Source organism: Corylus avellana, chromosome 1 (assembly GCF_965113065.1).
Source record: "Corylus avellana chromosome 1, dhCorAvel1.hap1.2, whole genome shotgun sequence".
In the NCBI taxonomy this organism is placed as follows: Eukaryota; Viridiplantae; Streptophyta; class Magnoliopsida; order Fagales; family Betulaceae; genus Corylus; species Corylus avellana.
In genome coordinates, this window is record NC_142490.1 from 11470841 (window position 1) to 11494888 (window position 24048).

Sequence of the window (24048 nt, forward strand, 5' to 3'; positions counted from 1 at the left end):
TCTATCAACTCACAAGTCCAACTCCATAAACAATATTTGGCCACTTAGTTGTAATTCCTATTTTGCAATTATCATTAATAAGCCATAAGCCTTTGTTGAAACCGGAAAAGGATCCTATCTGATTCATTTATATACGGACAGTTATATTGAAAGGGTATTTTTGTCTTTTTATTATTTGAGAAGACAGAAATACACCCAAATGATCCTAATTCTTTCTTTTCTTGTTTCCCTCAATGACATTGCAAAATTATTCACTACTAAAAACTTAGGTGAAACCTAACACATGAAGTTAGGTGATCCAACATTAAACCATGACTCCCACGTTACAATTAGTCTGACGCATTTGCAGCCACCAACAACCTTAATAATTTCAATCACACCTCTTCGAAGAGAGTCCTCCTAATTCTTATACTTAATACACAGAAATGATTGGAACAAAATGAAAACAAACCAAGAGTTTTGAATCTTATAATTTGGCTTTATTTGTTATATTTCCCACCTTAACAGCCATCCACCATAATACATTAAACAAAAAAGGAAAAACTAACAAAACAAAACAGAAATAAAATGAACCATTCATTGATCTATCGCAACCTATTCTCAAATTTTTTGATACAGAAAAGGAAAAACCAGAAATACCCAAAAAGGATTGCATTGGGAAGTAAATGTTTCGACAACTGCCCCAAAACTATATATATATTGATAGAATTCCTATGAAGGGCTTCCAATAAATAAAATATACTAAAAATTTGAAGAGAAAATTTAATAATGACAAAAAAAAAAAGGAGATTGAAAAAACAAATGACAGCCTAGAGTAAGTTACAGCTCTCCTCCACCGTCTCTACAATGACCGTCTTCCGCTCTGCATTTGCAGAAGAGATGACAGAATAGATATATACAGAACTGGCATGCCAATATGCCATTCTTCTGTGCCAAACCCTCTTCTGAAGATCTGTACCTTGCAGCGCAAACATCAATGGCCCAGAATAAATAACTGACGCTTTTGAACAAGCCGCAGAACCCAGATTAAAAAGTGGGTCAATACCTAAACAATTATTGACCAGCAAATGTGATTAATATAAATTTAGCATTCCAAGGGGGAGTATGGTAGTCGGATATGATATTTTCCTAGGGAAGAGGAATGGGATAATCAATAGAGATGGAGATATTACAATGACATACCAGTCAGAGTAGCTAGATTTAATTTCATCTCGGCCGCCAAAAGCTTGGACCTGAAACACACACGACACAATGAGGAGATATCCTTATAGCCCAAAATTAGCAACTTACCTATAATGAAATACAATATCATCAGAGTATGTGGTTATCCAATTATTGCTAAGCTGATAGCATGGCACAGAAATATAAAAAACTAACCCAAATGGCTAAGCCCCCCATTTTGTTTAACTAGTTTTCAGCCACTTTTTGTTCAAATTGGGCATCTTATAGTTTTAAGGTGAAGTCATTTTGGGTTTCCTCTATTTTAAATAAAGAAAAGAAGTTTAAAATTTTTACTTCTTCAAAATCCTTTTTCCAAAAGGTAGAAACAGGCTCTTTTTCCCTCTCTCTCCTATCCCCATTTCACATACCCACCCTCAACAAGCCACCAAACTCATCCATCACTATGCCAATGTCACCCTTGCCGTACCCATCTGGGCTATAATCTAATCATGCATGCTAATCTCCCTCTCACCCCCCCCCAACCCTTGACCAGTAACTGCAGTTGGCCATCACCCCTTCCCGACCCACCTACATTCACCCACACTGAGCCCCATTACCAGTCACCCCTTCTCTCTCTCTCTCTCTCACACATTAAAACCCATCAAATCTCGACATCAACACCACTTGCCACCATAACTGTCCAATCCTCTCCATAAAACCACAGCCACACCCAAACTCTAATGCCATTTTATCACAACATCAACAAAAGACAACAAAAATTGAGAAGAGGGAAAAAGAAAGAAATAATGAGGTGGGGGAATTTGTTCATTTATGGGTTTTCTGGTGGCGATCAAAGAAAGAAAGGTGGAGGGCCGATGGTGTTCCTTTTTCTTTCTTTCTTTTTGGTGGGGGGGGTGGTCTGGCTAGGTCTGCCGCTGTCCTCTTAAAAAAGATAAGAAAATAGGATTGAAAAAAAGAAGATATAAATAGAAAGGGTAGATATAACAACAAGAGCAGTAATACTAATAATAATACCTTGATTTAGATTTATATTTGTATTACTTTTTTCTTTTTCCATTTACAAAAAAATATTTTGTAAAGAGGGTATTATTATTCTTTGGTCATACCCAAAAAAGAATATCAATAGCATAACTACTTTTCAGTACTTTTCAGTTTCAAATCACCACTTTTTCCAGCACCATAACAAACGTTACTTCTCAGATAAGTACTTCAAAAAAATCACTTTTTTGGAAAATAACTTCTCTACCAGGAGTGAAGAAACCAAACGGAGGCTAAAGGAAAAGAGCCAACTAGCAATTTTATATTTGATAAGACGAAGCAGACACCTTCTCGATCCCCACCCACCCACCCAACCCCAACTATTTGCCAACCTAAGCCACAACTATCCCACAACTATCCCACAACTATCGTTTATCTTTTGCTGACTCTCATTAAATAATAAGTTCCAAAACACACTCACACACACACACACACCTCTGCCTGCCACAGGAATTGGACCTTCAAATGGAGGTCTAAAAGGTATGGCGTTTCTGTGGTTCATCGTCCGAGGGGGAAATCTCCATCCTTGGCCCGGTAATCTTGTGGGTTCATATGGGGGGCCATCATACGGAACATGTGCATAAGATGTTTTGCCCTTGTCGGGATATCTTGGACCTAGGTGGAGAGAAAAGCATGAATATTAAAAGTTGTGCCAAAAATATCAAAGCAAACAGTGCCATTGACCAGAGCCCTCTATTTTTTTTCACAGAACTGCACTTAAGAACCTTACCAGAAAAAGGAGGTGCTGGAAACCTCCAGTGCTCGTGACGGTCATATGGGGGCGGTTTTATTCTCTCATGGTTATTGCAAGAGTTTTCCCTCTCAACATTCTGCACAAAGTGGAATCTGTTGGAGTAGGAAGGTGGCGGGGCATCCCTCCGAGGTCTTACATGCTGGTCTCCATGAAAATAAGAGAACTGATTTGATGGTGCAGGATGAGGCGGCGGTAAAGTGTAGGCCTTATCATGCAAGGTGGCAGCACCATTAGTATGTCGACCATTATTCACTGGTTGCACAGAATAATTGCTGAAAGAGCAAGAGGCAGACTCAGGCATCTGCATTTGAGGATCTCTAAATTCAGGAGAACGATAATGCATAGTTTGGTCAACTCTTGGTGCAATGGGCTGCTGAACCACAGATTGAACTAAGTTGTCTCGCATATTCTACATGTGTACATGCAAATCAAAAAGAAAAGAGTGCATAATGAGTTCACTTCTTCTATATAAACACTGAAAAGAAAGAAAAGGCAACCAAGAATGGGAACGCACATGTGTATCCATGTAAAGCTTTGAATCAGCACCATTGGAGTAGGGATCAGACATAGCAGATGGAGTGGGAACAGGGGGTGGAGGAGGAGGTGGGGGGGATGATGGTAGTGGTGGGGATGAAGGTGGCACATCCTGAGGTAGTGGGGGTGCAAATGGCAGTGGAACATGCTCACATTGACTATGCAAAGTCCGTACAGCATCGACATCAGCAACATGAAAAGATGAATTTGTTTCAACTTCACAAGAGGGAGCCACATCCTCCATTTCAAGCTCACCATCAACATCTTCCAAGATATGTCTGTGCTTTTCGATTGCTGGGATTGATTCACGTTCTTCACGGGCTTCAAGATTATGCTCAGGAGTGACCGCCTCAAAACTCTCTCCATCAGAATCGCTTCCTTCATTGTCATCCTTAAGCATACGGGGCATACAAAACCCAGGAAGCTGAAAACTTGAATTGCTGTGCAAGATGAAAAAATATCAAAAAAGGGCATTTTAAGAGTATATGAGATAAAAGTTACAGATCAAGTAAATTCAAACCTTCCATATTCGTCAACAAGCATACCCTCCATTTCTCTAACAGGATCATCTAAAGCCCTTTCTGTTCTTGACGAGCGTCGAGAGTAGGGACCAGCAGAAGATGAACCACTAAGGGAGTCCAATTCTCGCATATGGTGACGTACAATGGATTCTGGAAGGATCTTCCTTTCCAACCAAAGCCTCAAAACCTATACCGGAAAATAGGGAGGGGTAAGCAGTAAACAATAAGTGAACAACTATAAGTAGATGAGGATACAATTAATGTGAATTTTCCTTATTTCGAAAGGAATTCACTTGCCCTAAGACACTGCTTGCGATTTTCGTGGGCAGTAATTCCAGGAGGAGCAGCAGCTGACAATAAGCGTGGAAGCACTGCTTGGATAGCAGAGGGGTATATACCACCAACATCACCTGAAAATTCAAACTCCATTTTAACATCAACAAAAACCAAACACAGACCAGACAACTTGCAGTTTGTTAATTAGTTAGTTTTATTATTATTTTTAATAATGTAGTAGTACAGAATAACAACAGATGCGTTACCTTTCAAACCACGAGAGCATTGAGTTATAGAATCGACAAGGAAGAATAAGTCCACCCTCCGATGTAAGCTCAACTCAGTTTCCAAATTATGGGCAAGAATTTCCACCACCTAATTTTGATAAATACATCAAAGAAAAACACATGGTGTGAGTGTCATACTTCAAATGCAACCTAATATTAATACAAAGAAAGACCCTGCAGTCTCATCTTCATTAGGCAAAAACAAATGCTCCTTTTAGTGCTCTAGAAAAGGATTTTTGTACACACACATTTACATGCACTTAACAAAGAGAGAAAAGTTAGGGTAAATTGGAAAGGGTGCTCTTGAGTAATCCTACCACCCTTACATCCAGTTTGGGCCGCCAACTAAACTGTGCAGAAAACAGTCTTAGAATTACACAAATGCCATCCCTGATTACAGTTTGATCAGAAGAAACTGAGCCATTTACTAATAACGACTCAGTGGAGTTGTTTCTCCTATTTGAGTTGGCTACCAGATGGAAAAATTCGGGCATTTGTAACCCTCTTTTAGCCATAGAGCCCTGAAATTCTACCTCCAACTTATCTCCTCCAATGATGTATCTTTTTCCAAATCACTAATAACTATACTTTCATCAATTTCTCTCCATTTAAAGCTCTCACTTCCTCCAAACCATCAAAGAACACGTAACTCATCCAAAACAGTTTTTTTTAATTGATCTCCACATGACCAAATACATGCTCATTCCAGACTTTTAAATCAGCTTTCAAGGCCTTAAGTTTACGAGCCAAAATAAAGCTCGAGAAGCCTTGAATGCGATAAGAAGTCCACCACTGTCTCGCATTGTCCACAAAGTCTTCAGCCTTAAACCACATTCTCAAACTTGAAACATCTTTTGCCACCCTAAATACCACCACAATCAACGAGAATGGAGAATGGTCTCAACACAGTCTAGGCAACATTTTCTAATATAAATCAAGAAACTTTGCTTCACATTCCGGAGAGACCAAAAAACCTATCAATTCTTGACCAAGAAGGGGGGTCCCGATTATTTGACCACGTAAAAGTCTCCCTACAAAGGGAAGGTCCATGAGGCCCTAATCAAACATAAAATCAGAGAACTCCATCATAGCTGGACAAAAACGAGCTTCACCCAATCTTTCACTAGGAAAACAGGTGACGTTAAAGTCTCCTCCAATGTACCATGACAGGTTCCACAAAAAAAGCAAGCCAGCCAATTCCTCCCATAAATATCTTCTATCACAATCGGAATTAGACCCATAAACCCCCGCACCATCTTCAATGTTTGTAAAGGAGCATACAAACCCCCTGCCCCCCCCTCCTTCTCCACAATCCTCCTTTCCTGCATAAGCAAAATACTACCAGAGTCCCCTCTAGGCCAATTCCTCCCATAAATATCTTCTATCACAATCAGAATTAGGAACCATCTTTGAGTATTGTCCAACATTGTTTATCAATGACTGAAGAATATGAGCTTTCCACTTATTGTCGTCAGCCGGCGAGACCATCACCATAGGACCACCAGGCATGGTGGAGCCCGAAGAAGCACAAACCACCTCGGGCTCTCTAAGCCCACTCCACAACCGGGTTTTTACCCAAAGAAGATGCCTTACCAGCCTTTGAGAGTCTAATCCACCTAAGGCTAGGCTTGATGTGAAAAGCATGTTTCACTTGTTATGGAGGGGGGACTTGTTTTTTCTTTATCTGCATGTCCCTTTCACTTTTGAAATTGGGCTTTTTTAAGTGAATACAGGTTGGGCCTTCTCTAAATGCTTCGCTGAACTAGAAACAGCCTAATTCAAAAGATTAAACCCTTCCAGCCCAAAAGAGATCAAGCCCTCATCCACTATCTCAAAAGCCAGGTCCACTTCCCCTTTTAATTTCTCTAGTTGACCTCTCCATTTTCGAAGGTTCCCATCAAAATCCACCACATCATCCCCTTGTATGAAAGCTGGGAGTAGACGTACCTGCAAACTTGTCTCAAGCACCCTCCTTCTGAGCTTGAGGTACGGAGGCAAAGGTCGTGGCCCAATGTACAAGGTGCTCGCTCCACCGTTGCACCCGGCGCTGAAGGGCATCCCTACAATTGCCCTGCCCTACCTACCAAGCTACCACCTCCGGGAAGGTCCTTCTGCCACCATCTTTCATCATCTCCTTAACCGTTAAAGACAAGGAATAGCCGCCCACAACGGTTGACTACGAACCATTAATAGGCAGAATTATGCTCCTTTTGCCAAAAGGGAATCTGAATAAAGACACCACCTTTCTCATCTCAGTGGCAAAGCTACTCCATCCCCTCTCTTCTCGCCCCTCTCCGAAAGTACGATAAGGCCTCTCTGACCCCTACTCCCAAACTCCACACCTCCAGAAACTGGCCGGACCTATAAGAGCATCCCAGCTATGAATGCCTTCCATCCCTCCACCATTCCAACCAATTCCTCCACCAAGTTCGACAGCCAAACAACACCTTTTTTTTTTTTTGATAAGTAAAACAGCCAAACAACACCTAACTGACCCAACAATATTACTTGGGAAACCCCTTGGATCCTTTCATCCAAACGAAGAACTTAACACCCCTATGCTAGAGAGAGCTCAAAGGCTTTAGCCTCTACCAAAAAAAGCTCAAGAAACCCATCATAGATAACGAAAACCAAAGGCTACAACCACGCCAGCATCAAAGAGTACACAAACAAAAGAAGATGTCAAACACGGTCGACGAGAGAGTAACTTAAAAATATTACCAAACAGCAAACTTAAAAAGCTTTTCTAAGCCTCAAGGAAGCTCCAAACATTGCAATACATCTTCCAGCCCAAACAACCCTTTTTCATCCCAAACCTCCATTCCATTACCTTCCAACAAACCTAGAACTGTCCTAGGCATCACCCAATTCACCCTCAACAAAGAAAACCACATAGGCTGAAACTCCACTGAAATTAACAGTGAAGTAGAAGAGGGCCATAAGGCAATAGATGCAAGTCAAGTGAAACGAAAGATAGTCCACATTACAGTTAAATGAAAGACATATACAAGCACCCTAGTTTGTGGTCAAGTAAACACAAACAAGATTTGTTCATATCATAGCATGCTAAAACTACCCTTTCCTCTTGAAATATGATAGAATACCCCTTTCCCATTTGTACATTTTGATCGTCCCATCTAATAACTTCATAAATCTTCCATATAGATACTCCAAATTCCAATTCTATAGATGACCGATGAATTTATTCTAGGTAAAAATCAAGGTGCAAAGCGAAGAGTTTAAAGAACATAATTCCAATCAGGAAACAAGGGCTCGTAAAAATTTTACTTTATTGGCATAGGCCAGATAACATAGCCATGTAGTAATGCATCAAAGGCAAAGCATCAAATTTATCTAATTCTAGCAAGTAATTTCCAACGCTGAATTATTCATACTAACCAATGGAAATCTCAAATATTAAATTTATTCTGTTCCAAATTTACCTAACTACAATCACTTTCACAAGTTAACAATTAGACTCAGTATTTCCACATAATCATACCACGTTTAAAGGTAGACACAGCTAAAGAGGAGGGTCATACATCCCAAAAACTATTATGTAAAAAATATTCATGAGTTAAAAGGGAAAAGAAAAGGAGAAGAAAAGGGGAAAAAATAAGGAGTTTTTTGGTAGTACATTTTCTAGCTAAATCCAAAATATCCATGATTTAGCCAATTACTGAACTGAAAATTAGATAGGAAATCTAGAATGACATTATCCTACCTTAGGAGCCACGCCAAACTTTGCACAGTCAATAGCTACGCGTGTTGCTCGACCAATGCTCTCCTTTGTCCTTGTCAAAGTTCCAAGCATTGCCTCAAAGGACGATAGAGCAACATGTGCTTCCCCATGCTTGCCTACAGATTTAGGCCTTTGAGTCATTGATGATTCTATCTTTTCTTCTTCATCAAGTGGAGCACACAAAGTTCTCTTGTGGTGTAAATGCACATCAGGACTACAACTGCCATTATTTTGAACAAAATTACAACTATCTGAAGTAGACATGTTGTAGTTTGAGGTGTGGGGTGGAGACGCCTGAGGAAGAGAATCTCCTGCATCTGTTAGAGACGGACTTGACCGGACACCCGAGATATCCTTTTCACCAAGGTGATCATCAGAAAAAGAATTAGAGCTTGGATCCTCCAGTGTCTGATAATGTTTGAGCTCTTTTATTACTTCATACCTAAATCAAATAAGTACAAGAGTAATAAACAATTAGAATTGAACAGACTAAAGAGGTTAGATTCAGTTCTGTGAAAAAAAAAATTGAGTTCAGATACCCTATGATATTTGTTGCACGCTACACCCCACTATAACTGACCTCTTTCAAACTTTTCATTTTCTTATAAGACTTTCACCTAACAATCAACTCTCAACTATTAACATTTTTTATTTTTCCAGTACTGTCTCCTCAACATTTGTGTCTACCAAGGAGGAAAACTTGCTTTATGATACGGCAAGGGTCAAAGTAGATATAAGAAAAGAAATGGCAAGGACCCAACCTTTGTGATATATTATTACAATAAAGATTCTATTAAATTGCTGTAAAGCTACAGAGATGCATAAAACATATGCTTACATGCCATTTACTTCGCCTTTGTCATCCAGTGGAGGCTTCAAACACTTGTTATCCTCACAACCAGTACCCTCTGCACTGTACTGAAGCACATTGGTACCATTTCTAGGTGAAATTTGAAGAATCTTATTGGGGCGAGGGACAGGAACCAAACTCATACCAGTATTTTCTGAAGTACCAACTTCTTTATCAAAGATTTCAGCTTTACAATTGCTCAATTCATTATTTTTGGTATCGTCTTCATCCTTTGGAGGCGACAAAGGGTGCATTGAAGTCTCATTGGAACCAGGATTAGCCTGTCTGTCATCAAGGTTAGGAGAAAAATATCCTATACGTTGAGAAGGGACTGTAGTTCTAACAGCATGACTAACAAAAGAACCACCAACATCATCCCTAACATCAGCAAAGATATCCTTGGAAAGTTCATGCTGTTGGATCTTCAAAAAATCAACTGGTTGATTGCAAAAGTCCACCTCCATTAATGATTTAACATTGTCCTCCGAGATTATTGGGTTTAAACTTGTAGATGATCCAGAACCACCAGCCTGAGGAGAAATATTGCACACAGAGTCCATGCTCAGCGGACCCAGACCATTACCTGCTTTGCTTTCCACAGCCATATGAGGGCTTCTCTCCATAGAAGAAACATCACCTACAGTTTTCAAGGTTGGGGAAGCTTCAATATTACATGTTTGACCTTCTTCAGCAGCATTAGCTGACATGGCTTCCAGAGCACGATGCAGGCGTTTAGACGGAGGTAAAGCAGCTTCACCATCCACTGAGCAGCCAAATGATTGTTCTTTCTTAACTTTCCAAAGCTGAGGTCTACCTACCGAAACTTGAGTGGAATGCTTTGAAGGTGATGACACATTATCCGGAGCTCCATTCACAACAAGTGAGTCTCTGTCAGCAAGATTATCATCATCACATTTTGCATACATGCTGATCTCCCCTGATGGATCAACCGCAACTTCCTTTATAGTTCTCTCTTCTGTGCGTAAAGAGCCATTGAGCTCCTCCACATAAGATGACTTTCCCATCCTCACCCTTGCCCGTTTCACCAATGGAAGGTGCTCATCTCCATCATCCTTCAAACAAGTTTCCATCATCTTTTCACAGCATCTTTGTGAATTTTGACAATTATTCTGCTCCCCAACCTCCAGACCTCTCTCCTTGTCCAATGTAGCAGGAGCCCCAGCTGTATCACTAGTCACTCGCTTTCTATTTGGTTTCCTTTTCTTCTTAATGAAAACAGCCTTTATTTGGAGATCAAGCCCTTTACTCAACTCAACATCTCTATCCAAACACTCAACGACTGTGTCCAATTGCTCAAGTTTACAACCAGACTCTATAGTGCTGCCTTCATTTTGACTAAATGTGTCAGAGTCAACTGTGACAATTTCATAACTATTTTCTTCAACGCTACCATTTGAAACAAAAGCAGTAGAATCAGCATCATCCGACTCGGACACATCTGGTGATTTCCTGATTCGCTTATTCCTTCTTATAGAACCATCCCGAACTATATTGGCTGATATGTCTCCAGCATTCTTGCCACCATCATTAAATGGCATTGTGAAGTTTTGTGATCTACGAGATTCCAGTCTCGATGAGCTTCTAGACCTTTGAGCCTTTCTGTGTGTGACACAACTCTGTGGCTGTAAGAGACTAGATCTTTTTTTGGAAGAGTACGTAGTTGGCAAAGGTGTTTCTGTAACCACCGCATTATCAGTACATTCCTCCCCTAAGGCCTCTTTATCAATTAAAGCAACAGTAGCTGTTGCAGCTAAGGTATCCTCAAGTGGAAAACGTGGCTTATTTTTATCCATTGTAGAATATGAAGTTTTTAATTGTGAATTAGGAGTCACTTCAGGAACTTCGGTCTGATCATTTGATCCAAAGTCGGGCAATAAGTCAACTGAATTCTCATTCTTAGCTGGTGTAACTTCATCACCAGAGTTAAAATCATTGAGTTGGTCCTGTTTCTTTAACTTCTCATAACTGTCAATAATCTCTTGTACTGCACGTAGAAAATCAGCACTCCTCCCCTGACGTTTGACCAGAAGAGATTGTTTCTTCTCTTCAGTAAATGCTTCAACATCAGCAGGGTTGCAGAAGCCTCTGCATGACAAGATATATATTAGAATAAGGGAAAGTTGCTACCTCACTTCAAATTAGACTCCAATTAGGCAAACTTTGAGAAAAACAAGCACAGAGGTGACTAAAATCAACTAAACAACCGATATCCAAGCCAAACAAGTGCATTCCCCACCAAAATGGATCCAACCCAGATAAGTAACAAAACATATAAAGAGAGTGGGACCAGGTCAATGAAAAGCTCATATATCAAAATCCATATTGCATTAACTCTCTTTTATATATATACATAATAAAAAAATAAAAAAATTGAAAAATTTCCACTTGTATACTTCTTGTGAACTTAGGTGCGCCTTACGCTTTTAATGATATGTGTCGATTACTTAAAAAAAATTAGAAAAAAGTTTGAACATAAAAGTTATAAGTCATAATTATTAGTATAGCACATTGCAATGACATTACAACAGCATGATGCATTTCAGAAAGAAACAATAGTTATCTTCCTAACATGAATTGAAGATTAAATATGTCAAACCACACAACACACATAAGAATTATAAAAATAACAATTCAACAATATTTTAAATAAGAAAATTTGCATGCTTTCTCCTCCGCCCTCAAGAGAAATTAAAGAAAAAGGAGAAAGAAGAATTAGAAGAGAGAAAAGTTAATTTTCTTTGGTCTTGAACATCAAAGTGAAACTAGAGGCTATAGCCTTCCACAGGAAAAATGGAAGTTAATCACAAACTGTTGAAAGAACAGTTTATAATTCAGCATTTGTAAGCTGCAAGTCAATTTTGCAGACGTGCCAACACATTCTAGGTACGAGAATCAGTAATTACAAAGAATACATGGGTCAATAAACTATTTTGCAACTCCATCTCACTAAATATTATAAAGCCATTCCAGACTTTAAGAATCAATGGAAGAAAGCGCCATAAAGTTTAAAACTGCCACACGTTTCAAACTTAACTTCAATACACAAAAGGGTGCATTAGAAAAGTAAAAATAAACAAAAAATTTGGACGCTCTGAACTTTCAAGCGGTACAGTATTAGAGGACATCCAAAGATAAAATAGTAGACAAACAAATGCAGAAGAAGCACAGAACCAATGTTACTTCAAATTTAATAGAATCTCTTCAACAACACTCCCTCTCATCATTTTTTTATAAGTAATGTTTATATATCAAAAGCGCAAAGAGGCACAACCCTAGTACACAAGGAGTATACAAGAGCACCGCCTAACTAGAAGAAGAGAAAAGAACAAGGAAATCAAGATAGTTAATCACTAAAGGAGCAAGTCAAGCTGTTGTCCAAGAGACAAGAGTGTAAAAGAAGAAGGCCGTGAGCTCCTCCAAGGATCTCTCAGAATCCTCAAAGCATCTCGCATTCCTTTCTAACCATAAACACCACATGAGGCATTGAGGAACCATTTTCCACACAACAGCACTCCGAGAACGACCTCCCAACCACCAACAAGCAAACAAACCTGCCACATTGCTAGGCATGACCCATGACAAACCAAACCGACTGAAAATAGCATACCATAAAGAACTAGCAATCTCACAGTGAAGAAGAAGATGATCGATAGTCTCCCCATCCGATTTGCACAAGAACACTCCCTCTCATCACGAGGGGCTCAATCTGCCTTTCCCGTCCCATGATGTATATCCATTTTAAAAAAATGAACACATTCCCATAATGCCCTTTATTATAGAAGAATGTCTATGCACCTCAATTTACGTGGTGATTACTTTTAAAAGGACAGATTTAGAGAGCTACACCAATAGTTTGACATGTTTACTTCTCCTTAAAATTAGTGCATTAGGCAATTGAGCCACTCATCGGACAAAGGAAGTAGAAGAACTACTAGAGTTACATTGAGCATCACAAAGAAGAGGATTGGAAGGGGTATACCAGCAAAATCATCTCCTCCCCCTGTAAGAATGGGTAAAGGATGACGTTGTTGGTTCAAGACCCACTAGTGTGTGTGCAACTTACCAATCTTTTTTTTTTTTTTTTGTGGGGGGGGGGTGTGGGTTGGTGGAGAGAATAACTAAACATCAGACAGAACACCAAAAAGAAGAGTAATGCAGGGAAATATCAGAAAACCAACAAGCAAGAAAAGAAAGGCTAAGAAATAAAGGATATCTAACAAAGAAGATACCCAGTCAAGTAGGAACTTGAACAAAAACAGTGTTAAACAATCAAGCCACATTGAAGACTTCAGAAGAAAGCCCCCAAACTGACTCTTGGGTCTTTTCCCAACCCACATAAAGAAGCTTAGATAGACAACATTGCAAAGCATTTCTCCCTTAAATCCTAGAACATCAGAAGACTAGCCACGTCGAGATTTAGAAATGAAACAGATTTTTTTTTTTTTTTTTACAAGTAGAAATGAAACAGAAATAAGACACCCAAACCAACATAATTAAGGCTCCATCCCATACAAGAAAGGCAAAGCAGCAAACATGATTGTGGTCCACCAAATGCCTATGAGAACAACCATAAAACTATAGGTGTGGATTGAGACCTCCCAAAGCCTAAATGTCATATTTAGGATGACTGAGTTTCAAGCCAAACAGATGTAGACTTTTAGCAAATCTCTACCTACAGCTAAAGACATTTGTAGCAAAACAGAAAACCACCAATTCTCGACCGCATCCCAGACAATTAACTGATTAAGTTGACCACATCCTAGACGAGTAAATTTTCACATACACAATAGAAAGAGTGCAATATATAAAAAAGATTTACATATCTTGATTATAGAGGAAAACAAGTTATCCCAGACGTCAAACCCATAAAAGATGAGCCACTTCAGTGCACATAATTAACAACCAACATTCATTTTTTTTTTTTTTTGATAAGTAATGTTTATATATCAAAAGCGCAGAGGGGTGCAACCCTAGTACACAAGGAGTATACAAGAGGACCGCCCAACTAGAAGAAGAAAAAAGAACAAGGAGTAAACCAACATCCATCTTTTAAAAATATAAGGGGGCCAAGAATCACTATCCAGACGGTTTGAACCCACGTTTTCAACCTCCACCTAGCTCAGAGAGGATGTTGAACTAGAGCTCATTGGCAGTATTCCAACATTATGTATTTGGAGATTTTTTTTTTTTTTTATGAGGATGCATTTAGGTAATCATTTTATTAAATTATTAATAACATTTAAAATTACTTAATAATTTTGTACAATATATAAGATCACTTCTGACTTTTCACACTGACATCATTTACTACTTATCATCATAGCAACTTATCATGAATAATCTGGTCCACAAAACAAAGGCCAAACACAATCATTTTAAGCATAGACTATGCAAAATGAATTTGTGGTTCCAAAAGCTTGCAGGAAAACGAAATAGACCGACTTCATTTCAACAATACAAGCAAATCTTCTAAGAACATGAAAATTCGAAAAACCAATGTGCGTAGAGCAATTGGAGGGTAAAAACATGGGCTGGGTTGCATGCCATTCCGACTCTAGTTTCAGGCAGGTCTGGTTATGCCGGCGGCTTTGGTTGTGAGGGATAAGGGAGGTGAACAGCATATGGGAGAGAAAGGCAAAGATGGGGAGGTTGCGCTGTGTCTCCTGGATGGGGGTGGATGGGGATTCTCCTCTAGGTATCTATCCCCTTGTCCCATTGGGAGAATCCGAGTACTCAGATTGGGCTGTGCTCTGTGTTAAGGACATTTGTCCTGTTGTAGGGATCTCGTGTGTGGGTCATGAGCAGACGACTTTGGCTCTCTTGACAGCCCTTGAAGAGGATCATTGTCGGGAGGAATTGGCTTCTCTCTCCGGTTTTAAAGGCAACAGGGAGCTAAAGAATTTAGAATGCTCCATCAACTATGATATATAAAGCGTGTCTTCTAGTTGTGGAAAAGGCAAGGCTCACAGTTTTAGCGTTGAGCGCTTCGTGTTTTGTGGATCTTTAGGGTGGTGTTTGTGGGGTTTCCCTTGGTTGCTTTCTGTATGGTTTTGGGGGTGTTTGGGGGGAAGTTTTTTTTGCTCATTCTAGTTAGGTGTTTCATGTTGTATACTTCCTTCGTACGTAGGGACACCTTTTTCTTTCAATAAAATTTTTTGATTACTTATAAAAATAAAAAAATAAAAAAATAAAAAAATAAAAAAACCATTCTTGACATTCTTTTCCAAAAATGGTGATGATGGCATGAGCCATTCCATATAACATGGTACGGATGAGGAGTAAGATACAAACAAGATTATTTCCCAACAACAGTCCTTAGACTAAAACGCATCTGCTCCCCCCCTAATAAGTAAAGAATTGATGGTAAGGAGGTAACTGTTTCAATCCAGTGTGTGTGAGTTATGCATTTAGCTATGGAAGAAAAGGAGGAGAAAAAAATAAAAAACAGCTCTCTGCGCTACATTCTTGGATATCAAAATTCTTCATTTAAAAATATGTACTTAAGTGCATCATTTAAAATGTGGAAATGAGGATGGAAACACCTTAGAGCTCCACAAAGGACACCTTCACCACACTAACACCACTACCGCAAACCAACCAGAAAAAGGTCAACTCCTTTAAAAAAAATTGAAACATACAAGGTCATGAAGAAAGACCAGCTTAAGCTCCAGCCTGAACAAGAACAGCATTAGTAGCTTCTATCTCAAACCCAGCCCAAACCTCCCCCTTAAAGGAAACCTTCTTCAATGAACTAAAAAAAATGGCAAATGAATTGGAAATTAACAATTGAAACTTCAAGATCAATCTTCATTTATTTTCCTAATATAATTAAAGCAGGGTAATGCATGTCCCTCATATTTATTGTCTTAGAAACCAATTATGGCTTTTGGTCAATCCAACCAAAAACAAACAGCCTTTTCATAATTGGAAAAATACAGGGAATATGTATGGTACCCTGGTACCATCGATATGTGACAAACCAATTCATTTCTGTTAAGTTAAGGTGAGATTGAGGATCCTAAGCCTGGAAAAGCTGTTAATCCCAATCACTTTTTTGCCTTGATGTATGTACCACACATAAAGGCAAACATAGACAATATGGCAACACTATGTCAATACTACACCTCAGTTTCAAACGTCTTCTAATTCTCATTTAACACTAGAATCCTAATCAAAAGAAGATCCCAGCCTTGTTCTATATAATTGAAAAGAGCAGAAATTGATTGTTGTGGGGGGGGTGGGGGGTGTGGAAGCATTCAACAACAACATAACCTACCAGAATCCCGGCGTACTAATACCAAATTGTACCAAAGTATTCAAAAACATACTTACATCTGTTCCGGCTTGGTTCCAAAGAAGTGGACGACTACTTTCTTCCAATCAGCTGCGAAACCCAAACTCTCAGGCTCTCCTACCTGCCATCAGCAACCAATTTGATAAGCTAAATTGAATAATCATTTTCCCCCTATTCTTAAAGCTTTTCTGAATTGTCTACAGCAAATTTCGAAGGCAGCTTCAACATCCCCAGCCCAAATCAAACAATTCACCCTTAACTTGTATTTCAACTTACGAAGTCTCAACGATCTGATACTAAGTGTATTGGTATAGAACTAAAATCTGAGGCATATACCAACTTATCCAATTTTATTTTCTATCATACCCATATTATGCAATTAAAACCCCAACAACACCAACAAGTATATACTTTTTCCTTCAAATCCACAACACCATCCATCAAAACAATCCCCAATACTCTACCAGACAACTAAGCATATACAAACTAAGAAAATATATCCACACGCTATCCAAAACCCTAGCTGAGGCATATACCTCACAAGCGAAATTACCCAAACCCCCCCCCCCCAACTTTTCCCCTAAATAACGCATAGCGCATACCTTGGCAGGCCAGGCAGGGAAGCCCTTGACTTTGGCGAGCACGAGATCACCGACCTTCCATTGCCGGCGGGCCGCCGCCGCTGCAGCGGCTTTGCTACCGCCCTTCCTCCGGCTCGGTGCCATCGAAGACTCGAATCCTCTCCAATCAAATCAGCTCCACCGATTCGACGCGAAAGTCCCAGAAGCACGCCCAAACAGCCCGTGAAATTGAGCGGTTTGGCTTTGTGTACGGATTTTCAGGCAGGGACTCCCAGGCATTGAATGAAATCGCCGAGGGCTTCAGAGAGAGAGAGAGAAAGACAGAAGAGAGAGAAAAAGAGGGGAAGCGACTGAGTCTGTGTGAAACCCTAATTTCACAGAGAGAGAGAGAGGGGGGGCGGGGAAGAGAGAGAGAGAGAGAGAGATAGAGAGTGAGTTATTTTGTGGAAGAAGCGGATTCACACAGAGATATGAGTTGGTTAGGTGGTGCGGAGGCAGGCTAATGTGCACGGGGGCGTACGAGTAGTGGGCTAACGTACGCCGCGTGTGTGCTTGGCATGAATCTACGGTTTTAGTTTGAGATACTCCCCCTTTTGTTTTGTTTTTTCTTATTTTCTTTTTTCTGAGCGGTTTTAGATACTATCTGTGCAAAGGACACGTGACCTACTTACCAACTAAAAGAAGTAAGACCCGTGCCGGAGTGGGCTTCTAGTCTGAACTCAAAACTCTTCTGCTTTGACTAAAAACAAGAATATTCTTCTACATGGGCTTGGGCTCATTACCCACACAAACAACTGACATTTTGGGTTCTTCTTGTTTAGATGAGAGATTTTGGTCTTCAATATGGGCCAAGACCTGGGTAATACTAAATTTTTGAAGCTCACGGGGCTGACGTGTTTCGATTAAAGGACTTCCAAAGAGCTCCATATAGGGCTATAAAATAAATTCGTATGTTCGATAACTCACTCGATACCCGTTCGGTTTACCCCGATCCGAGCTCAAGCTGAATACTGTAGAAACTCGCTCGATTAGTAAGTGATACATACCTAATTCGTTTGAGAAACTCGATAGGAGCTCATGAGCTCAACTCGTTTAAAGCTCAACACGATCGTTCGCCCATCTCTTTAGCCCGACTCGTTAGCTTGTTCATATATATTATGTATATAATACAAATATATTTTAATATATTACTAAAATTTACTTATATAAATTTAAGTATGTATATTAGTTGTTTGGAATAAAATTGCACTACAAGCCCATCAGATTTTGGATCTTAGGGTTAATAACAAGCCCACAGAGCTATTAATTAAATAGCAGGAGAGCATGAGTCCAATTACAGCTCTTAGGACGCCCAAATCAACTTAAACTAGCTTAGAGCCCGCACCATGTGCGAGATTGTTCACTTATCCCAAAAGCCCCAAAAACTTAAACTAGTAGAAAACTTTATTGATTCATAGAGTGCTGAGAAAACTTAAGAACAATTACAGAATATTAATATTAAAAACAATTACATCAACATCTTCATTTGCAACTATTATATTGTAGTAATTATATTCGATCAAAATGTCGCATACAATTTACTTAGTTTGTAAGCATGATGCTTTTGAACCTTAAAAAGATAAATTGACAACGGTCTGAATTCTAATTAAAGCAAAAAAAGAAAAATAATGCATTAAAAAAAAATTCTTGAACTATTTCTTAATCAATGTTTTGAAACTTTTTGTTGATCAAAGTCTTGTGTTGAGTATGTCGCTTTCTTTTGCAAAGCAATTTGATCGGATCATCATCGTCTATTTCTATATCTTCGATAGGTAAGGAAAAAGACATGGAAGAACTTTGAGTGAAGTCTTCGTTTTCAAAGTTGGACCCCTCAAGTATTGTAATTAGAGGCATGTGTTGATTTAATGGACAATGTAGGCCACTTTGGGGCATAATCCCATCAAAAAGTAATCCTCAATTCTCGAAGCTGTTTTGAAGAGTGGCTTGCCCTTCAGTCTAGTTTTTGGGCCTGTTTAGGATTGTGTTTCAAGAACCTAAAAGTGCTTTAATACTCAAAAAGTCCGTTTGAAGAAAAAAATGTTCGTTTGGTAAACAAAATTAAAAGGGCTTTTAAGGGTTCAAAAAGCCTAAAAATGACCAAAATGCACTTTTAGCATTTTTTACCAAAAGGTCTATTTCTCAAAATGGTAATCCCAAACAGGTTCTTTGTATTTTTAAGATTATTTTGTGTTTGTATTGTTTGTTAGTATTTTTATTTTCAAAATAGAAAATAAAAGACAAAATAATAAAAAAAAAATGAACAAATCAAATGAGACTATTATTTGGCAATTTGCGGCAGAAGTTTGAGATGAATTATAACTCCATAGTAACGAGCTTTTAAAGAATGCTCTTAAAGTTCATCGAATGTGTTTTTTTTTGTTTTTTTGGAGAAAAATGAAAAAAAAATTGTTTGTAATGTAAAGAAATAAGGTGACTTTATTTTCACTGGAGTGGTGTGTACCGTTACAAAGCGGTCGTTGTGGTTATTTTCCACTAATATTATATTCCTTCGAATCTGAAGATATTTTACAAAATCTGAAGATATTTTCGCGTGGATTGATTTGGTTTTGGATTAAATTATGCTATTAGTTTAATAACCATTGGTCAAAAACAATTTTTAAAGTTGCTTGAAGTTATGTTAGATTTTTTTTTTTTTTTTTTAATTCAGTTAGGTTGTCAGTTGCGACCAAAGTAGTATGTACATAAATAGCCTCGGGCATCTGTCATGTTCAAGCCAACGGTAACCCTCCCATAGTCTTCGCCGCCGGTGGGGTTGTTGAAAGTTAATTTTGATGCGACTCTTTTTGTCTTGGCTGCTCTTGATTTTTACGCTTGCATGCTTTAAATCAAATGAAGGGGAAAGCATAGAATATATTAGAGAGGCTAATGCCAGTCCGTCTGAGCTTTTCAAAATTTCGTCTAAAATTTAACAGAATGTTACGTTAGCATTAACCACAGTTTGATACGTGTTCATATAATTAATTAATTAATAAAAAAAATATTTTAAAAAAAATTTAAAAAACTATTAAAAATTTAACTAAATTAAAAGAATCTGGATCAACAGAAAAACTTTATACTATTTGAGATACTGGAATATTATAGCTACGAACTCTCGCTAATCATGACACGTGTAATTGGGGATTTTTTGATCCGCTTATTCTCTTATCTGATCAATACGAAAACGACGTGAGCATATATGTATATGTTTCTCTAAAACCAACTATAACAGAAAGAAAATTATTATATGGTACATCAGCATCAGGAATACAGTGGTCCATTACTGTTTAAAATTCGCCACGTCTCCAGACAAAAACTAATGGGTTGCTCACTACCCACCACGTGTTGCCTGAAGTACAACACACAGTCGCTTCACTACATATTTCGGATTACCCAACAAGAAGAAGCTGGGGACTACCACGTACCCCCTTCTCAAGTAGTTCTTTTGGACACGCGGCACAATATGCGACGTCAGATTATACTAATTCAAAATCGTACCGTTTTAGACTATGAGCATGTTGTGCGTTACGCACTACGTTGTGTAGTGAATCAAGGGATGACTGCTGTGACCATGTCTCCTTCTTACTGGCATATGAAGTTTCCTAGTCCACTCTCTCTCAAAGCGCGTACCTTAACTTTCCATTTGCAAGTGAGCAATTTTAATTAGGCATTATGCACAAAGTTATTTTCTGAATATATTAGTTTTTTCTTATTCCATGCTTAATACGACCAACCATATTGTCTTTCCTTATTTTAAATTTCTGAAAAAATAATTAAAAAATATAAAATAAAATAGACACTGTGGCACCCCCAAAAAGGAAAATGGAAAAACGAGCGACTGTGTCACGCACACCCCCCGGAAAGGGAAACTGATCATTGGCCTTGATGTCAGACCACGTCATGCTTCTGACAAAGTGAACGTTAATTTTGCTTCTTGGTTTTTTTTTTTTTTTTTTTTTTTGGTTTCTCTTCTGTGCGCACTGACTAACCACGTCCCTCTTTAAATATTAATCTTGGCCTTTTTGGTCCATACCCTGACCACGTGATGCAAATAGAAAAGGACCATTCGGAAAAATATTGGAAATATACGTGGCAGCTCAGGCCTTGCCCACGTGTTTGGAAGCATCATAAGCAGCCTAAAATAAAATTTGAAAAGAGAAGGATAAATCAAGGTGGACTCGTGTCAAAACGCGGAAGATGAGTCCAACACGTAGAACCTGAGATATTTTTGAGCCACGAAAAAGATATTTCCGAATCTCAGACCCAATGGGACACGTGGCGTCCGATGCCTGCCTCAATCCTACCGCTGACGTTATTCCTTGATTCTCTACCACGGCACTTCAGCAATAGAATACCAACACGCGTCCTTTAGCGTATAGAAACGGGACACGTTGTCCTCTCCCAAACCAGGATCTAAGTCACTTTACCAGCCATTACCTGCTCGCCACGTGTCCAACTCATACACATATATATACAACCGGGTAGAAATCCGTCGCTTCGCGAAACTCCAGCATTGTTGCAATATGAGTGCGAACCAGCGAGTGAGACCGAACCCGCCGAGCCAAGGGTCCGACTCGCCCGAGTCGGACATACACAACGAGTGGATACTCGACCTCGTCTTCGAGTCCATGAAATGGGACATTCACACCCTCTGCCTGGCTTGTTCGGTCAACCGGAAGCTCCGAGCCATCGCGGAACGGATACTCTGGCGCAAACTCTGCGAGTACCGAGCGCCGCGCATGATAGAGACATTGGCCAACGGCGCGCTCAACGGCCGGTTCGCCGGTGGGTGGCACGCGCTGGCGAAGCTGATGTTCTTTTGCTGTGGGTGTGAGTCAACTCGGCATTTCAAGATGAGTCGGCCCTCGCCGGGTCACTTCGTGAAGGCCTCGCGGTTTTCGAAGACGTCGGGTCGGAGCTTCCTGACCAAGAAGTGTCGAGGCGACCTGTTGTACGTGAGCGACCCGTGTGAGCACCCAATGGGCGAGAAGGAAGATGATTTGGGGATTTATAGAGGGGTATTTAAGGGATTTAGAAGATCGAGAACCAGGGCGTGCTTGATTGGACGGCAAGTAGCGCTGGAGGAAAGGGTGACCTGTCCTTATTGTGGGGCCCGCGTGTGGAGCATGACCACGGCTCGTCTCGTCCCCAGGAGCGCCGCCAGGCGGCTCGGTTCGCACGATGGCGGCTTGGACTACTTCGTGTGTCTGAATGGGCACTTGTACGGCACGTGTTGGCTCGTGCCCTTAACCGATGACGAGGGTTCTGAAGAGGAAGAGGAAGAGGAGGATAACGATGAAGATAAAGATTACGGCAGCGATGATAATGGTGGGGTCCGTGTGATTGATTACGATGAGGATCGGACGGTCACCAATGGGATTGACCGAGTAAAAATGGAGATTTGACCAGCAGAATTTGGTTCCTCTCAGGGGAGGGGAGGCGCTAGGAGGGTGGATGAAACAAATTTTTGCTGACGTGGAATATAGACTTGTACTTTATTTGTTCGAGAGTGCGTAGTTTAGTTTGTTTGACTTTGGGAGTTGCATTAATTGCCCACATTCATGATTTTTTTTTTTTTTTTTTTTGTATAATTTCTGTTGATTTTCGGGTCGGTCATGGCCTTGTGATATTCTAGTGGATAATCCTTCTTTATCTTTATCTTTTTCTTTTTTTGTTTTGTCGTTTCTTCGTTTCTTTTGTTTCTGACAGTTATGTTTGGTCGTTTGTCTTTATTAATAGTTACGTTTTCTAGTGGAAATGATTATTGGATTGTATGGTTGAGATCTTTCTAATTTTCAGAGCTTTCTCACATATTTTTGAAATACATGTAACTTTATTAGACTAATTTGCCATCAATCCATGGTCAAGAGACACCGATCAATTTTCAAGAGACATTGATCAATTGTTATGTGTTATGATATCCACCATAAACGGTTAAGTGCAACAGATGGCAAAAAAAAAAAAAAAAAAAAAATAGAGGAGCGAGTGCAAGTGCAACAATGCCAACAACGCCTCCAAGCTTGTTGTCGCCATGCAACAGCTCTGAGCCTCTCTGATTCCCTAATTCTTGATCCCCAAAAGAAACCATAATTTCCATTTCTTCATCAAAACAATATCGAATTCCCCCGATTTTGCTTTCACAGAATTTGAAAGTAGCGACATTGCCAGGTATTTCCTCTGTTTTCACATTCGTTATTTTCCGTACGTTTTGGTTCCCGGTCAAATGTGGGAAAATAGAAGAGAATATGATTCTGGGGTTCTTTTGGGACCTGAAAAGCACAAGAAAGATTAGCATGTTTATACCAATGGAGAGTGTTTCTGGCTAAATTGGGAGTGTGACAAGTTCAGGAAACGAGGTCAATATAAAACATTGGGATCAGAATTTGTAGTTTTCTTTCCCGTGAAAATAACAGGGGAAAAACGTGTTTTAATATCAAGTTAGTTTCACTGAATGCATATTTCTGATTCCTTATGTTTTCTCTATCTTGGTTCAGTTGAGAATTGTTTAGAATTAAGAGGAACGAACGACATTGATTCTTATAATCTTTTTTCCACTATGAGCTTATACTATATTCTTTGTGCGTTAATTAACATAGTCAAAAGAAAGAAATATGATTCCTTGATTTGTATAATGTGGCACATTTTTCTGTTGTTTTTCTTGTTTCTTCATTACATCATACATCTTTCCTATTTGGTGGTGTATGTTGAGCATAAGCTGGAGTTATTGGTTGTAGTTTGTGGGGCTTTAAAATTATTATGGCATATGTATCATGGATTCATTGAAATGTGTATTATGGCATGAGAGGGTTAGAAATTTTTTTATATTTGAATATCAAATTGACATAAGACACAAATCTAGTGAAAAATTCTAATTCATTCCCACAACCTTTTAAGTAACATACCCAGGAGGATAGCAACTTTTACACAATAAC

The 24048-nt window shown here is 39.3% G+C and overlaps 2 protein-coding genes across 3 annotated transcripts; one reads left to right on the top strand and one right to left on the bottom strand.

Annotated features, from left to right (window-relative positions):
* Positions 1 to 559: 559 nt before the first annotated feature.
* On the bottom strand, positions 560 to 17539 carry LOC132171140 (protein HUA2-LIKE 2). 2 transcript variants are annotated; one of them, XM_059582378.2, is made up of 12 exons: positions 17102 to 17539; positions 16538 to 16620; positions 9173 to 11290; positions 8317 to 8776; positions 4572 to 4680; positions 4327 to 4439; positions 4029 to 4216; positions 3489 to 3948; positions 2951 to 3383; positions 2656 to 2835; positions 1183 to 1232; positions 560 to 952 (listed from the first exon to the last, which is right to left on the bottom strand). In XM_059582378.2, the coding sequence occupies exons 1-11, from the start codon at positions 17222 to 17224 to the stop codon at positions 1207 to 1209; spliced, it is 4293 nt and encodes a 1430-aa protein (XP_059438361.2). In that variant the 5' UTR covers positions 17225 to 17539; the 3' UTR covers positions 560 to 952; positions 1183 to 1206. The 2 variants fall into 2 exon arrangements, with proteins under 2 accessions (XP_059438361.2, XP_059438359.2); XM_059582376.2 differs by having other exon boundaries at positions 560 to 1045; positions 17102 to 17537.
* Positions 17540 to 21639: 4100 nt separating this feature from the next.
* EDL3 (EID1-like 3) lies at positions 21640 to 22521 on the top strand. Its single transcript, XM_059580164.2, has one exon. The coding sequence runs from the start codon at positions 21640 to 21642 to the stop codon at positions 22519 to 22521; it is 882 nt and encodes a 293-aa protein (XP_059436147.2).
* Positions 22522 to 24048: the final 1527 nt, after the last annotated feature.